This window comes from Tamandua tetradactyla, chromosome 1 (genome assembly GCF_023851605.1).
Source record: "Tamandua tetradactyla isolate mTamTet1 chromosome 1, mTamTet1.pri, whole genome shotgun sequence".
NCBI classification, from domain to species: Eukaryota; Metazoa; Chordata; class Mammalia; order Pilosa; family Myrmecophagidae; genus Tamandua; species Tamandua tetradactyla.
The window spans coordinates 123,990,720-124,009,186 of NC_135327.1; the positions used below are offsets into that span (position 1 = coordinate 123,990,720).

Genomic DNA, 18,467 nt, shown 5'->3' on the forward strand with positions numbered 1-18,467 from the left:
TTCAATGGCAATACTGTTTCTTAACAAAAAGGAAATATTTATTTTGGAAATGTATATATATAGACAAGAAACTAAAAAACCTGCATTGAAATAAATAAATAACTGTCAGTATGTTACAAATGTTGAAAATAGCTTTCCAGAAATTATAAAAAATGCTTTTGTATTTCAGGTTTTAAGTGCCTATTTAGTATGTAGTGTTTAAAATGTTAACTGGAGTTGTTAAACGAAAATACAGCTGATGGTTTTCTCCAAATTCTTCTATGTTTACTGCTTGAAATGGGAAGAGAAGATCTTCTGTTTAATTAAAAATATTTACTAAATATTAACTAAAACATGAAAATAACTGAACAGCTTAAGGTACAGGATTCAATTATAAAAATATAAACAGAGGCTCCATGAAACAGTAGTACTACATACGTTAAAAGATCAAAACAAAAAACTATGGGAAGTACACTGAATACTCAACCATACCAAACTTGTGTCCAAATCCCCAGGAGATAAACTGATATCATCTGGAGAGGTAACAGAAGAGCGTGTGGTCCTTGGAGTTCGTGGAGAAGGGAGTGTGTCCCATGCATTATATCCACTTGGTGGCGGAGTTGGCATCTGAACACCTGATCGCTGGCAGCAGTTCTCTGGGTTGGACATCCAAGCTTCAAGTAATTTCTCCCTGTCCCAGTCTTTTAAAAAAAACAGAATGGATATCTCTCAAAAGAAGAGATACAGCAAAAGAAGTAGTGAGGGTATATTAAATATAAATATATATATATACACATATATATATCATGTACAGAAGAAAAATTATTTCTATCATAGTAATTGCAAATGAATACCCAGGTATGTTATTTCTAGTGATATTTTAAAACAGAATTTAAGCACTTTCATAAACAATTGTGGGACTTACAATTATCGCAATATCTAACGATATGGTCAACATTCTCACTAAATTCTAATAATCAAAACAAGTGGCTCACACGTCACTCTTGGAATTTTCTCAATATGTGTTGGCATAGGTTATTTCATCTCTTCACCCTTTTAAGAAAAATATATAATTCTGGAATTGGCTGCACTGGTGCAAGTGGTAAAAAGATTATATAGCTCACTGTAAACATTCCAAAATGCCAATAGTAGGTACTAAAAATCATTTGATAAGCAGCTTGAAGGCAGGAGGAGTTTCTGAAGGGATTGTGTGTATAAAATTGCAGTGAATTAAAAACAATTACCTTCCTACTATGAATGCTCTTGAAGTGGCCAAGTAATGCATGTTATTATAAAGTGTAAGATTATAAAAAACTTAACCTTGGAATATAATTTTAATATATCCATTATTTTGCTTGTATTTTACATGCAATATTTCATTTATTTCTCCCAATAAACTTCTCAACCATTATTTAGGTGCAGAAACCAAGACTCAGGGAAATTAATTAATGTATCCAAGTTCACACGATAATGAAGATCAGAAAGTGATTTCTGGGATTCCAAAGCCTATGTTCTTGCCACTACAGAATTACTGTTTTTCAAGAGCTTTAAAGAGTAAATTATCTACCAAAGGCCACTCAACAAAATTTCATAGTTAAAACACAGACAGTACTACATGATACCATGAGCCACAGACTGTATATTCTGGCTGGATTGTATGGTGTGTGACTATACCTCAATAAAATTCTATTAAAAAATCTACATCAGCTTCTGGGCCAAGATGGCGGCTTAGAAATGTGCACGTTTTAGTTCGTCCTCCACACCAACTAGTAAATAACCAGAAACAATACAGAACAGCTCCTGGGGCCATGCCAGTGACCAGACACAAAGCATACCTCAGTCTGGACCAGCTGGACCAAATGTGAGCCCCCCCAGAACCGTGAGTCCCCCAAGCCACGGTGGCCCGCACCCCTCCCCCATAGGGTGCTTCCCAGAGGGGAAAGGAAAGAGACTTTACCAGCAGCAGGGGCTGAGCCCAACCAAACACCAATTGTGGAATTAATTAACAAATTCTGACTACTAAAAATAGGCCCCCAGCTCAAGTGAACCTGGTCAAAGTGGAGGTGGCTCATTTTTACCCCAGCGCCAAGGGGGCAGGGCTGACAGAAAAAGGAAAAAAAAAAAAAAGAAGGAAACAGAGGTTTTTGTGGCTGTGTTTCTACAAAGTCTTGACTGCCTTTGGATACAGTGGCAGGGCTTCTCAGGCTGCAACTGCCCAAGGCATAGGCAAAAACAAACTCATTTTGAGGGCTTGTATAGAACCTGTGCCTTCCCCAGGGGAGGGGTGAAGTCCAACTCAGGTGGAATACCTCTCTCAAGGAATTCAGACACCAGAGCTTGGTAATTTGAAGCCATTCAAACCAGCCTACAACTTCTCCTCTGTCTCCACCATGCACCCAACCAAAGTTAAAGGTACCACATCATCTTATGCTGGTAGGACCTGCAGGTAGACAAGCACCACATACTGGGAAGGATAAGAAAAACAGAGCCCAGAGACTTCACAGGAAAGTCTGTCAACCCGCTGGGTCACACCCTCAGGGAAAAGCAACACAGGTGACTCTTTCCTTCTGATAGGAGGCCACTTTGGTCTGGGAAAATCCAGCTGGGGTCTATAATACCTACGTAGACCCTCCTCAGGGTGGGGGGGGGAAAGGCACCATAAAAGCAGGGCAAGAAACAAGAAAACAAGAACTGAAAAATACTCCTCTGTTAAACGAAACTTAAGCTAGAGGTCCAGAAAAAGCTGAACTGAATGTCAAAGAACAGAGAGACAACAAATTCATCCAGCAAGAAAACCCTAGGTAAAATAAGTGAAAGTAATCTCCAGAATAAACTAATTAAGGTAATTAAATGCCTAGACACCAGCAAAAAATAACAAATCACACTAGGAAAATTGAATATATAGCCCAGTAAAAGGAACAAACCAACAATTCAAATGACATACAGGAGCTGAAACATTCAATTCAGAATATATGAACAGACATGGAAAACCTCATCAAAAACCAAATCAATGAATTGAGGGAGGATATAAAGAAGGCAAGCAATGAACAAAAAGAAGAAATCGAAAGTCTGAAAGAACAAATCACAGAACTTATGGGAATGAAAGGCATGGTAGAAGAGATGAAAAAAAAAACAATGGAAACCTACAATGGTAGATTTCGAGAGGCAGAACATAGGATTAGTGAATTGGAGGACGGAACATCTGAAATCCAACAAGACAAAGGAAATATAGGGGGCAAAATGGAAAAATATGAGCAGGGACTCAGGGAATTGAAGGACAATGTGAAGTGCACAAATATACATGTTGTGGGTGTCCCAGAAGGAGAAGAAAAGGGAAAAGGAGGAGAAAAACTAATGGAGGGAATTATCACTGAAAATTTCCCAACTCTTAAGAAAGACTTAAAATTACAGATCCAAGAAGTGCAGCATACCCCAAAGAGAATAGATACAAACAGACGTTCTCCAAGACATTTACTAATCAGAATGTCAGAGGTCAAAGAGAAAGAGAGAATCTTGAAAGCAGCAAGAGAAAAGCGATCCATCATGTACAAGGGAAGCCCAATAAGACTATGCATAGATTTCTCAACAGAAACCATGGAGGCAAGAAGACAGTGGGATGATATATTTAAATTACTAAAAGAGAAAAACTGCCAACCAAGAATTCTATATTCAACAAAATTGTCCTTCAAAAATGAGGGAGAAATTAAAACATTTTCAGACAAAAAATCACTGAGAGAATTTGTGGCCAAGAGACCAGCTCTGCAAGAAATACTAAAGGGAGCACTAGAGACAGATACGAAGACAGAAGAGAGAGGTGTGGAGAAGAGTGTAGAAAGGAAGACCATGAGTAAAGGTAAAAAGAAGGAAAATTAGAAGGACATATAAAAGCCAAAAGGCAAAATGGTAGAGGAGGGTACTGCCTGGGCAGTAATAACACTGATGTTGATGGATTAAGCTTCCCAATTGGGGGACATGGACTGGCAGAATGGATTAGGGAACGGGACCCATCTATAGGCTGTCTCTACTCAAAGGACATGAGGGCAAGGACAGAAATGGACATTTGCAAACCAATGTTTATAGCAGCATTATTTACATTTACCAAGAGATGGAAACAGTCAAAATGTCCATCAACAGATGGGTGGCTAAACAAACTGTGGTATATACATATGATGGAATATTATGCAGCTGTAAGACAGAATAAAGTTATGAAGTATGTAATAACATGGATGGACCTTAAAAACATTATGCTGAGTGAGATTAGCCAGAAACAAAAGGACAAATATTGCATGGTCTCACTGATATGAACTGACATTGGTGAATAAACTTGGAGAACTTTGTTGGTAACAGAGACCATCAGGAGATAGAAATAGGGTAAGATATTGGATAATTGGAGCTGAAGGGATACAGATTGTGCAACAGGACTGAATGTAAAAACTCAGAAATGGACACCACAATACTATCTAACTGTAATGCAATTACGTTAAAACATTGAATGAAGCTGAATGTGAGAATGATGGAGGGACGAGGTCTGGGGGCACAAATGAAATCAGAAGAAAGATAGACAATAAAGACTGAGATGGTATAATTTAGGATTTCCTAGCATGTATAATGACAGTGACTAAATGTACAAATTTAAAAAATGTTTTTGCATGAGGAAGAACAAAGGAATGTCATTACTGCAGGGTGCTGAAAATAGATATTTTAAAAATATTCAACTTATGTGTGAGACTAAAGCAAAAAATGTTTATTTGGTATAAAATTTGTATTTTGACTAGTGCACTTCCTAATATAACTTATGTAGATAGCTTGGTTGAACAACATAAGTACATGGAACCTTGGGTAGGACATGAGATTTTGTTGGTTTGTCCAGAGCATTGCCCCGATGAATCCTAGAGTGATTTGATCAGTGAGCAGAAAATTATTTGCAAAATCCCCTTTGGGGAATGGTGAGAATGGGAGAAAATTAAACCTCCCCAAGTTGAATTCTTGATATTCTCACAAGCAGTGTGGACAACCAACGCTATAAGCAGAGCCCCTAGGCTTGGGGTTTGTTCATATGAAACATAACCCCACAAAGGATAGGTCAAGTCTACTTAAAATTAGGCCTAAGAGTCACCCCCAAGAGAACCTCTTTTGTTTCTGAGATGTGGCCTCTCTCTCCAGCCAACACAACAAGCAAACTTACCACCTACCCCCTGGCTACGTGGGACATAACTTCCAGGGGTGTGGACCTTTCTGGCAACATGGGACAGAAATCCGAGAATGAGCTGGGACTCAGTCATCAAGGGACTGAGAAAAACCCTAGAATGAGCTGAGACCCAGCATCTAGGGATTGAGAAAATCCTCTTGACCAAAAGGGGGAAGAGTGAAATGAGACAAAGTGTCAATGGCTGAGAGATTCCAAACAGAGCCGAGAGGCTATCCTGGAGGTTATTCTTACGCATTAAGTAGATATCACCTTGTTATCCAAGAGGAAATGGAGAAGCTGGAGGGAAGTGCCTGAAAATGTAGAGCTGTATTCCAGTAGCCATGTTTCTTGATGATGATTGTATAATGATACAGCTTTCACAATGTGATTGTGTGATTGTGAAAACCTTGTGTCTGATGCTCCTCTTATCTACCTTGTCAACAGATGAGTAGAATATATGGAATAAAAATAAATAATATGGGGAACAAATGTTAAAATAAATTTAGTTTGAAATGCTAGTGATCAATGAAAAGGAGAGTAAGGGGTATGGTATGTATGGTTTTTTTCTGTTTTCGTTTATTTTTCTATTGTCTTTTTATTTCTTTTTCTGAATTGATGCAAATGTTCTAAGAAATAATCATGATGATGAATATGCAACTATGTGATGATATTGTGAATTACTGATTATATATGTAGAATGGAATGATCACATATTAAGAGTGTTTGTGTTTCTTTCCTGTAATTTTAAAAAAAAATTAATAAAAAAATCTACATCAGATTTTATTTTACTAAGTCAACACATTCAATAGTTTAGCAGAATAAATATAACTTAGCCATGCAAATAACTTAGAAACAGTGTACTTTCAACTGAGGAAATCACATGTGCAAAGTCAGAGAGGCATAATGGAGAGACATAAGTAGTTCAGTAAAGTTACAGAATACAATGTTGTGGTAGTTAGGTTCAGGTGTCAACTTGGCAACTATATGCATCACCTTAAACGATATTAAGGAGGCACAAATGCTCTTCTGGCTGTGGACTTATGAATCTCAAAACAAGTTATCTGGCAGCTCAGCATACCTTAACTCAGCACTCGCAGCTCAGTCCAGGCCTTTGGAGATGCAGAAAGAAATCACCTGGGGGAAAGTTGTCGGAAACCAGAGGCCTGGAGAGAAGGCCAGCAGAGATCACCCTGTGCTCTCCAAGTAAGAAAGAACCTCAGGTGAAAGTTAGCTGCCTTTCCTCTGAAGAACTAATGAAATAACTCTTTTATTAAAAGTCAATCCATCTCTAGTGTGTTGCATTCGGCAACTAGCAAACTAGAATACATGTTGTATTGGGAGAGTCAATGGGCCAAGCCTTTGATCTTGAGGCCTGCTCTTACAAAGCTTATTTATGAAGTGGAGAAGCTAAGCCTACCAATTGTTGTGCCTAAGACTTACTTCTAGAGGACCTCTTTTGTTGCTCAGATGTGGCCTCTCTGTAAGCCCAGCTCTATAAGTAAAATCATTACCTTCCCACTACATGGCCATGACATCCAGGGGTGAAGGTCTCCCTGGCAACATGGGATAATATTTCCAAGAATGAATCTGGCCCTGGCACCATGGGATCAACAAGGCCTTCCAGACAAAAGGGGGAAAAGAATTGTAATAAATAAGGTATCAGTGACTAAGAGAATTCAGATAGAGTCGAGAGGCTACTCTGACGTAAGTTTCATTTAGATGTTGCTATTTATCATGCTTTGCCAAACCCCAATCAAAACCATTCCTGATAACCCTAAAGAACACCTAAGGCTTTATCTGAGACTCAACAAAGGTCCATGCACTATGATTGCTTTCCAGAGACTTGCAGCCTCTGGATGGGTTCCTGGGCCACATAGGTCCTGAAATCTAGAGGGTTCAGCATCTCCAGACCAACAACTAGTATATCCCCTCATCCCGTATTAGACAGTTCTTTCCAACATGAAAAAGTTGAAATGGACATGGCCCAAATATGTAAAGATTGGGAGAGGCACCAAGGGAGAAGGTGGTATTATAGCCGAAAGGATAGGATTTAACAAATGAGTATGACTGCTGAATCATTGTATTGATATTTTAGTCTCCAGTGTCTTGGAGCAGCCAGAAGGAAAAACCTAAAATTGGGGAACTGTAACCTATACCAAACTATGAAATCTGTTCTATAACTAATTGTTGTGGTATGCTTGGAAATTAATTGCTTTTTTGTATATATGTTCTTTTTCACAATAAAAAATAATTAAAAATTTAAAGAAAAAGAATGTCATCTTTGGGAGAGATGGTAAATAAGATTGGAAATAGGGGTCAGGTTACAAAGGTGAAGGAAAAGCTAAATAAAAATACTAAATTTCAGGAAATGCTGCTATTAAGTAGATACAGTGTTCTGACAGAGGTCATTTATTACTTACTGATTAATAAGATCATGGCCTATACAAAATAGTTTACTTTCTTACAGTACTGTGCACTGTTTCTCTAAATTCTGCATATTTTCAAACAGTATATTAGAAGTAATTTTTTTACAACCATCACAAATTTATACATGTATGCAAATGTATGCACATGCTCATGTGTATGTATATATAAAATAGGCACTTCCACTTCCAACAAACAGCTACAAGTTTTGCTCTAAAATGTATAGCAGAAAATTTGACAGCTTTGTTAATAAAGCTTTTCAGTAGAAGGGCATTTTGAAACACAAAAGCAATCATTTCTCTAAATACACATTTATTGAAGAATTCCTAGAGATGAGAAGAAATAAATTTTCAGGTTTCTCATAAAAAACTAATTTTGAACAGATCACTCTGAGTTTTGAAGGCATCATATAGTACATCATGATGGCTCTTAAAACTTGGTGTACAGATATTCAAAAATATTTAAAAATCCTGCATTGATTGGATAAAGATAAGTGAAGATATTTTTATTGATTTTTAGCAGCTATATGGACTTGCAGTTTATATTAGACAACATTGATTTGCCACATCCATTTTCACAATACCATCAATTTCAGAATGAGAGAATAATGGGCAAGTTACTTAACCTCTTTGGGTCTCGTTATTTTATCTATTAACTGGGGATAATGGTAGTATCTATCTTATATGGTTGAGATGAGGATTAAAGGAATACATGTAACACATTTGAAATAGTGCCTGGCAACAGTATATATAAATAAATGTTGGTTATTATTAATTATTAGCATATTCCAGGACTTATCAAATTATTCTTAGTTATCTCAAGTTGATTTGACTGCAGTGGCTTAAAGTTTGTATTGTAAAGACTGAAATTAAGATGTAATATTACAGTACTTCCTTGACATCTTTGAGCCTCATAGAGCCCTAAAGGTCTAACTTTGGGGTTAGTTCGCCCACTCTCACAAAGTATGCCTGCTATCCTCAGGAAAGGCTTCCTACCCAGTTAACTCTTCTGTCAAATACATACCACTAAGGTCCTTAAACTAACGGGTTTCATTTACCGGCCAGCCTGCAAAATTTTTCAAACAAGCCAATCACAACCTCCTTCAGGAATCTTAGGGAGCACACCACCCTCTTGTATCACAAGTACAGCCCTGTTGGTTCACTATATTTCCAAGGGTAATTTGTGTGGTCTTGCATGGTTTATAGTACACTACTTAATTCCATCTACCTAATAGCTGGTGTCATGTGTTTGGCCATCTCATACTATTCAGGTAGAGGATTCCTCCTTCAACAATGGGGGTATAGGAGGTGGTCAAACAATATTCTATTTTCTGGTAATGTGAATTCTCCTTCACCGGAACCAAATGAGTATATCTAGTCTCTCTGACTTTCAGGAAATTGAGGAGATGCCAAATAGGTAATCTGGATACTCTCATTTAGATTTGACATTGGTAGAAACAAGGAGTCAGAGCAGCAGAGAGAGTGTTGTCCTGACAGAAACAAATAAAAAGTAGAAAACTAAGCAGAACAGGTAATTAGTGACATAAAGATTTATTTAAGGAGGTAGATGAAAAACTGAACAAAAAAATTAGTAAGAATATTAGAATCAAGTTTAACATAAAAGATTTCTTGGGACAAAGTCATGATTTTTCAAAAACTCCAGTGGTTAAATAAGAAGAATGTGGTCCCATTTGAAATTTAGATTCACTTCTGAGCCAAGACCAAAGAGCTTTGAAGAAATATGTCAAGGCACAAAAGAAAAAAAACATTTTTAAAAAATCATGACTTTTCTTATTATTAAAATATTGCATATCATCAAGCCCCTACTATAAAAAGAAAAAAAAAAACTTACAATAAATCAGACCTAAGGTGAAGAGGCTGATATTTTATCATTTTAGAAAATAGAAAAATGGAAGACAATTATCACCTATTCACTGATGCAGTGTAAGAATCTATTTCCTGCCCAAATTATTCTATAATCTACATAATTTGTCCATTAGGATTTCTCAATGCCCTCCACTTGGTAAACAATAAGGAACAAATTCTAGAGCTCTGTGGGGGTGGGGGACGGGGGAGGTGGGTGGTGGGTTGCTGAACTGTATGGGCTGGGGCAGGTATGGCACAGTGCAGGTGAGTGCCTACAGGATGCAAGGAAGGAAGTGGGGAGTAAGGAGCTGAGCAGTTGTGTGGGTCCCAGGAGGGTGGGGCGAGGTGTGGCTTACATGGGAGATATGGGTAAGACCGGAGTGGGCGTGTGCAGAGGTAGGAGTTTTGGAGAGGGGGTGCTTGGAGCTAAGGGGGATGTGGCTTGGGTGCATGAGGCATGGTTGGGGAAGCAGGGGGCACGGTCCAGGTGTGTGGGGTGTGGCATTGGTAGTGGGTTGCACGGGGGCTGCACACATGGATGGGGCACTTTTAAGAATTCAGCTCTGCTTACTTCCTAGTCCCCATCTCCCTGTTTGTGCTAAGGGCTTGGGACCTGCATTTGGAAAAGAGGTGAGTTAGGCTGTTTGTACTAGCTGGATGGTCCTCGGTTCTCTGCATCTCAATTGCTAAGCTTTAGTAACCAGGGCCCCCCCTGTGTGGTGTGGAAGATCCTCCTAGGTTACACACACCCTAGAATCACTGTCCTGGTAGTTTTTCTGTCACATGTCTAGCTGTTTCTTAAAGCAGGGGTAAACTCGACCTATCCTATTCTGCCATCTTCCCAGAAGTCTCTAGATATTGTTTTATATAGATGATATATTCATTTTAGAATCACAAGTAATTCAACAAATGCAATTTTAGGTTAAAAATAGCAATTAAAATGCCATTTTTATTTCTTCTATTTAACTTGATAATTTATTTACTTTCTGAAAATTTTCATTGCCAGAAAACATGTCTTCATGCTTAAATCAGGGAACAAATGTTAAAATAAATTTAAATTGAAATGCTAGTGATCAGTGAAGGGGAGAGGCAAGGGGTATGGTATGTATGAATTTTTTTCTGTTTTCTTTTTATTTTTTTTTCTGAATAGATGCGAATGTTCCAAGAAATGATCATGATGAACATGCAACTATGTGATGATATTGTGAATTTACTGATTATAAATGTAGAATGGAATGATCAAAAATTAAGAATGTTTGTGTTTGTTTGGTGTTTATTGGTATTTTTTAAAAAATTAATTAAAAAAATCAGGGGACAACTTTTTGTTAGCTCATTTTATATCATTTGTCTGACAATATACATCTGGAATATGCATTATCCATTCAGTTCCTCAAATTTTCTCATAACTGCAACAAAAAAATGTTAGCAATGGGGCATAGTATAAACATCATCCTTGGGAATCAGGTGTCTTCAGTTTAAATTCCAGATCTGGTACTTATTAAACAAATGAACTTAAGCGAAACCCAGGAAAATTATACCCAAACTGACTCTAATTCTTTCATCACTCAATGTCTGCAAAATACTTAGCATAGAGTCTGCAACACAAAAGGAATGCAACAGTGCTACTATAAGTACTACCACCTCTTAACATTTTACCTTTGGAATAAAGTAATCGCAATTACTAATCCAAGAGTAAGTGTCTTCAATCAAATTTACTTTGCCTAAGCACATCCACAACAGTTTTCGTATATTACAGTCATATAATGAAACTTAATATGATAAACTCTCAACTAAATGTCACTAAAGCAGAGAGATCAAATTGAAATTCTGCAATATACTCAATGATTACAAAGGATTAAAGTTTTATCATAGGGTGAAATCTTCAACATGTATGAAGATGTTCAGTGCTGCATTAGATAATAAACCTGAAAAAGTTCAACAATGGTGGAAAGATAAAATCAACAACTAAATATAAAAATACACATATGCAGCCAATAAAAGTAGTAATTTAAGAACTATAGAAAATATTTAGGATGTTGTATGAAGAAATTACAACAATACTATGTAAAAATGTGCTATGTAGGGGAACTTCCAGAGAAGATGGTAGAGTAGGGAGTTCCAGGACTCACTCCTCTTCAAAAACACCTAGTGGGCAGGAACAAACTGTCAAACAACTTTTCTGGGGCTTTGGACGCCAGGGAGGCACTACAGAGCATCCAGGGAACAGCAGGAGGAAGAGGCTGAGAAACTGCAGTAAAGTCCTGTGAATAGCTCACTCCATGGAAGCTGCCAATGTCCATCCTGCACTCCTGGGGTGGGGTGCATCAAAATCCTGTCCCAGGCTAGTTGTTGCATATGGAGAGGGATATGGAAGTTCTCTTCTCAAAGAACAGGGGTGGGGAGTGGGGGCCTACAGCTGACCATTGATTAAGCAAGGTCCCAATTGTGAGCTGCTGTTTCAGCCCGTCCTGAACATGCACAGCCACAGTGGAGGTTTAAAGATGCAATGCCTCCTCAGTGCTGCAGGGAACTGTTTGGCAAAGAGCATCGAAACTTCAAAGGATGCACTTTCTTGGCATCCTTTGAGCAGACCAAGAAAGTGCAGTTTTGGAGAATCACCTAAAAGGCTTTTGGCATCTTGCATGATCCCCTTCCCAGGGCTCTTTGGAACTGGTATGAGCTCCCTTCCTGGGTCCCCAAGCCTGTATGGCTGGGAAATACTGACCTGGAAAAGTTCTCTCTGGGAATACGTCTCCTAACAGAATTTGCCTTCCAGGCAAAAGAAGCTGGAGGCATGAAAGGAGTGTAAAAAAAGGAGTGTGCTCACTGGGTGAGCACAAAGAAGAAACTGAAAGCATGCAAAAATAAATAAATAAATAATAACAGTTTATGGGAATGGAAGTCACAATAGAACAGTTAAGAATACATTAGATGCATATAACAGCAGGTCTAAACAGGCAGAAGAAAGAATCAGCAAATGAGCAAGAATAATAAAAATCTTACAGACAAAAGGAGAGAAAAGAATGGAAAAAAATTGAGCAGGGTTCCAGGGATTTGAACAACAGCACAAAGCATAGGAATGTGCATGCCAAAGATGTTCCAGAAGAAGAGAGGGGAAAAGGAGCAGAGAGAATACTTGAGGAAATAATGGCCAAAAATTTTCCAACTCTTACGAAAGACAAAATATACATGTCCAAGAAGCATAACATATTTCAAACAAAATAAATTCCTACCTACCCCAAGACACATACTAATCAGAATGCCAAATGCCAAAGAAAAAGACGGACTCCTGAAAGCAGCAAGAGACAAAGCAATTTGTCATGTGCTAAGAACGGCAGTAAGACTAAGTGCCGATTTCTCAGCAGAATCCTTGCAGGTGAGAAGGCAGTGATATGATACATTTAAGTAACTAAAAGAGCAAAACTGCTGGCCAAGAATTATTTGAAAAAACTGTCCTTCAAAAATGAGGAAGTTTTAAAAAATAATCATAGGTAACAGAAACAGAGTTTGTTCACAGGAGTCCAATCCTACAAGAAATGATGAAGGGGAATACTGTAGGCTAAAAGGAAAAGATAATAGAGAGACTTCTGGAGGAGAGTATAGAAATGAAGAATGTCAGTAAGGGTTAACTAAAGGGTAAAAAGATATGACATAAGAACAAAATGGACAAAGTATAAGTACTGTCTTTACAGTAGAAACATTAATGTAAATGGAATAAGCCACCCGATCAAATGACATAAATTGGCAGACTAGGGATTTAAAGAAAAAAGCACCATCTATATGCTGTCTACAGGAGACTCAACTTAGCTAGACTCAAGCACACAAATAGGTTGAAAGTAAAAGACTGGAAAAAAGTCATTCCATGCAAACAGTAACCAAAAAAGAGCAGGGGTAGCTATACCAATATCAGACAAAACAGATTTTAAATGCTAAACTCTTACAAGAGACAGAGAGGATATTATATATTAATAAAAGGGGCAAACCACCAAGAAAAAATAATAATCATAAATATGTATGCACCTAATTAAGGTGCCCCAAAATATACAAAGCAAACACTGGTGTGATGGTTTGGAGGCTTTATGGACCCCAGAGGATCATGTTCTTAAAGCTAATCCATTTCTGTAAGTGTAAACCTGTCGTGGGTGGGACCTTTTGATTAAGTTGTTTCAGTTGAGGCATGCCCCAGGTGGGTTTTAATCCTCTTACTGGAGTCCTTTATAAGAGGATGAAAATCAGGGAGAGACAGACACAGAAGCAGAGAAAGAAAGCTGCAGAAATGGAGAGGAAGCCACTGAAACAAGAAGCTGTAAGTTCAAATCCCAGAAGAAAAAAGAGAGACCAGAAGACTGCCATATGCCTTGTCATCTGACAGAGTTATCCAGGTATTGTCTTGATACCGTCACAGCCTCAGAACTGTCAGCTTGTAGACTAATAAACTCCCATTGTTAAAAGTCAACCAATTAATGGTATATTGCATTTCAACAGCTTTAGCAAAGTAAAACACCTGGAAAAACTGAAGGGTGTAATACATGTTTCTAGAATAATAGTTGGAGACTGCAATATACCACTCTCATCAACAAGCAAAACATCTAGACAGAAGATCAATAAGGAAACAGAGAACTTGAATAATGTGATAATGAATTAGACCAAACAAACATATACAGAACACTGCACCCCACAACAGCAGCATATACATTCCTCTCAAGTACTAATGGATCATTCTCCAGGATAGACTACATGTTGAGTAACAAAACAAGTCTCAATAAGTTTACAAAAGATTGAGATTATAAAAACAGGCAGATAACTGGAAAATTCACAAATATATGGAAGTTAAAAACAATCAGGAGGTCGGGGGCCAAGATGGCAGTTTAGCAATGTGCGCGTTTTAGTTCGTCCTAGAGAACAACTACTAAATAACCAGAAACAGTACAGAACAGCTCCCGGAGCCACAATAGTGACCAGACACACAGTCCACCAGTCTGGACCAGCTGGACCGGCTGCGAGTCTCCGGAACCGTGAGATCCCCAAGCCACGGCGGCCAGAGCCCGGCGCCACTCCCCGACAGCTGGCTTCCCGGAGGGAAAGGAAAGAGACTCTAACAGTAGCAGGGACTGAGTCCAACCAAACACCAATTGTGGCATTAATAAACAAATTCTGACTACTAAAAATAGGCCCCCAGCTCAGGCGAAACTGGTCAAGGCGGAGGTCGCTTATTGGGCAAACTGAAAAAGAGGAAAGGGGACAAAACAGGTTTTTGTGGCTGTTTCTACGGAGGCTTGCCTGCCTCTGGATTCAGCGGTGGGACTACTCGGGCTGCAACTGCCCCAGAAATAGGCAGAAACAGACTGCTTTCAGGGCTAACTCCCACGTGTGCCTTCCCCTGGGGAAGGGTGAAGCCCAACTTAGGTGGAATCCCTCTGTCAAGGAATTCAGACGCCAGGACTTGGCAATTTGAAACCATTAAAACCAGCCTACAACGTCTCCTCTGTCTTCACCATGCCCCCAGCAGTGAGAGCCTTCCAAAGGCAAAGGAGGCACAACATCTTTTGCTGGTGGGACCCGCAGACAGACAAGCGCCACATACTGGGCAGGATAAGAAAAACAGAGCCCAGAGACTTCACAGGAAAGCCTTTCAACGTGGTGGGTTTCACCCTCAGGGAAAACTGATGGAGGTGACTCCTTCCCTCTGACAGGAGGCCAGTTTAGTCCGGGAAAACCCGGCAGGAGTCTGTAATACCTATGTAGACGCTCCTAAGGGTGGGAAGGGAAACGACACCTTACAAGCAAGACAAGAAACAAGAAAACAAGAACTGAAAAATTACCCTCTGTTAAACAAAACTTAAGCTAGAGGCCCAGAAAAAGCTGAACTGAAGGTCAAAAAACAGATAGACAACAAACTCATCTAGCAATAAAACCCTAGGTAAGATAAGTGAAAGCAATCTCCAGAATAAACTAATTAAGGTAATTAAATGTCTAGACGCCAGCAAAAAATAATATCACACGAGAAAAATTGAAGATATGGCCCAGTCAAAGGAACAAACCAATAGTTCAAATGAGATACAGGAGCTGAAACAACTAATTCAGAATATATGAACAGAAATGGAAAATCTCATAAAAAACCAAATCAATGAATTGAGGGAGGACATGAAGAAGGCAAGGAATGAACAAAAAGAAGAAATGGAAAGTCTGAAAAAACAAATCACAGAACTTATGGGAATTAAAGATACAGTAGAAGAGATGAAAAAAACAATGGAAACCTACAATGGTAGATTTCAAGAGACAGAGGTTAGAATTAGTGAACTGGAGGATGGAACATCTGAAATCCAAAAAGAAACAGAAACCATAGGGAAAAGAATGGAAAAATCTGAGTAGGGGCTCAGGGAATTGAATGATAATATGAAGCACACAAATATACGTGTTGGGGGTGTCCCGGAAGGAGAAGAGAAGGAAAAGGATGAGAAAAACTAGTGGAAGAAATTATCACTGAAAATTTCCCAACTCTTATGAAAGACCTAAAATTACAGATCTAAGAAGTACAGCATACCCCAAAGAGAATAGATCCAAATAGACGTTCTCCAAGACACTTACTAGTCAGAATGTCAGAGGTCAAAGAGAAAGAGAGGGTCTTGAAAGCAGCAAGAGAAAAGCAACCCATCACATACAAGGGAAACCCAATAAGACTATGTGTACATTTCTCAGCAGAAACCATGGAGGGGAGAAGACAGTGGGATGATATCTTTAAATTACTGAAAGATAAAAAATGCCAACCCAGAATTCTGTATCCAGCAAAACTGTCCTTCAAAAATGAGGGAGAAATTAAAATATTTTCAGACAAAAAGTCACTGAGAGAATTGGTGACCAAGCGAACACCTCTGCAAGAAATACTAAAGGGAGCACTAGAGACAGATACGAAAAGACAGAAGAGAGAGGTGTGGAGAAGAGTGTAGAAAGAAGGGAAATTTAGATATGGCATATAAAATACAAAAGGCAAAATGGTAGAGGAAAGTACTACCCAAACAGTAATAACACTAAATGTTAATGGACTGAACTCCCCAATCAAAAGACATAGACTGGCAGAATGGATTAAAAAACAGGATCCTTCTATACACTGTCTACAGGAAACACATCTTAGACCCAAAGATAAACATAGGTTGAAAGTGAAATGTTGGGAAAAGATATTTCATGCAAATAACAACCAGAAAAGAGCAGGAGTAGCTATACTAATATCCAACAAATTAGACTTCAAACGTAAAACAGTTAAAAGAGACAAAGAAGGATACTATCTACTGATAAAAGGAACAGTTCAACAAGAAGACATAACAATCATAAACATTTATGCACCGAACCCGAATGCCTCAAAATACGTGAGGCAAACACTGCAAACACTGAAAAGGGAAATAGACACATCTACCATAATAGTTGGAGACTTCAATTCCCCACTCTCATCAGTGGGCAGAACATCTAGACAGAGGATCAATAAAGAAACAGAGAAGTTGAAAATTACAATAAATGAGCTAGACTTAACAGACATTTATAGGACATTACACCCCACAACAGCAGGATACACCTTTTTCTCAAGTGCTCATGGATCATTCTCAAAGATAGACCATATGCTGGGTCACAAAGCAAGTCTCAACAAATTTAAAAAGATTGAAATCATACAAAACACTTTCTCAGATCATAAGGGAATGAAGTTGGAAATCAATAATAGGCAGGGTGCCAGGAAATTCACAAATATGTGGAGGCTCAACAACACAAACTTAAACAACCAGTGGGTCAAGGAAGAAATTACAGGGGAATCAGTAAATATCTTGAGGCAAATGAAAATGAAAACACAACATATCAAAACTTATGGGACGCAGTAAAGGCAGTGCTAAGAGGGAAATTTATTGCCCTAAATGCCTATATCAAAAAAGAAGAAGGGGCAAAAATTCGGGAATTAACTGTCCACTTGGAAGAACTGGAGAAAGAAGAGCAAACTAACCCCAAAGCAAGCAAAACGAAAGAAATAACAAAGATTAGAGCAGAAATAAATGAAATTGAAAACATGAAAACAATTGAGAAAATCAATAAGACCAGAAGTTGGTTCTATGAGAAAATCAATAAGATTGATGGGCCCTTAGCAAGATTGACAAAAAGAAGAAGAAAGAGGACGCAAATAAATAAGATCAGAAATGGAAGAGGAGACATAACCACTAACCCCACAGAAATAAAGGATTTAAAACAGGATACTATGAAAAACTTTATGCTAATAAATACAACAATGTAGATGAAATGGACAACTTCCTAGAAAGGCATGAACAACCAACTTTGACTCAAGAAGACATAGACGACCTCAACAAACCAACCACAAGTAAAGAAATTGAATCAGTCATTAAAAAGATCCCAAAATGAAAAGTCCAGGACCAGATGACTTCACATGTGAATTCTACCAAACATTCCAGAAAGAGTTAGTACCAACCCTGCTCAAACTCTTCAAAAAAACTGAAGTGGAGGGAAAGCTACCTAATTCATTCTATGAAGCCAACATCACCCTCATACCAAAACCAGGCAAAGATATTACAAAAAAAGAAAACTACAGACCAATCTCTTTAATAAATATAGATGCGAAAATCCTCAACAAAATTCTAGCAAATTGAATCCAGCAACACATTGAAAGAATTATACATCATGACCAAGTAGGATTCATCCCAGGTATGCAAGGATGGTTCAACATAAGAAAATCAATTAATGTAATACACCATATCAACAAATCAAAGCAGAAAAATCACATGATCATCTCAATTGATGCAGAAAAGGCATTTGACAAGATTCAACATCCTTTCCTGTTGAAAACACTTCTGAGGATAGGAATACAAGGGAATTTCCTTAAAATGATAAAGGGAATATATGAAAAACCCACAGCTAATATCGTCCGCAATGGGGAAATATTGAAAACTTTCCCCCTAAGATCAGGAACAAGACAAGGATGTCCACTATCACCACTGTTATTCAACATAATGTTGGAAGTT

The 18,467-nt window shown here is 38.3% G+C and overlaps 1 protein-coding gene across 13 annotated transcripts in view; it reads right to left on the bottom strand.

Annotated features, from left to right (window-relative positions):
• ANKIB1 (ankyrin repeat and IBR domain containing 1) overlaps positions 1-18,467 on the bottom strand; it is a 212,979-nt gene that overhangs the window by 60,544 nt on the left and 133,968 nt on the right. For all 13 annotated transcript variants that reach the window (XM_077153457.1, XM_077159136.1, XM_077155843.1 and 10 more), the window contains one exon: positions 472-680. In XM_077153457.1, the coding sequence (XP_077009572.1) occupies positions 472-680 (209 nt within the window). The remainder of the gene's footprint in view (positions 1-471; positions 681-18,467) is intronic.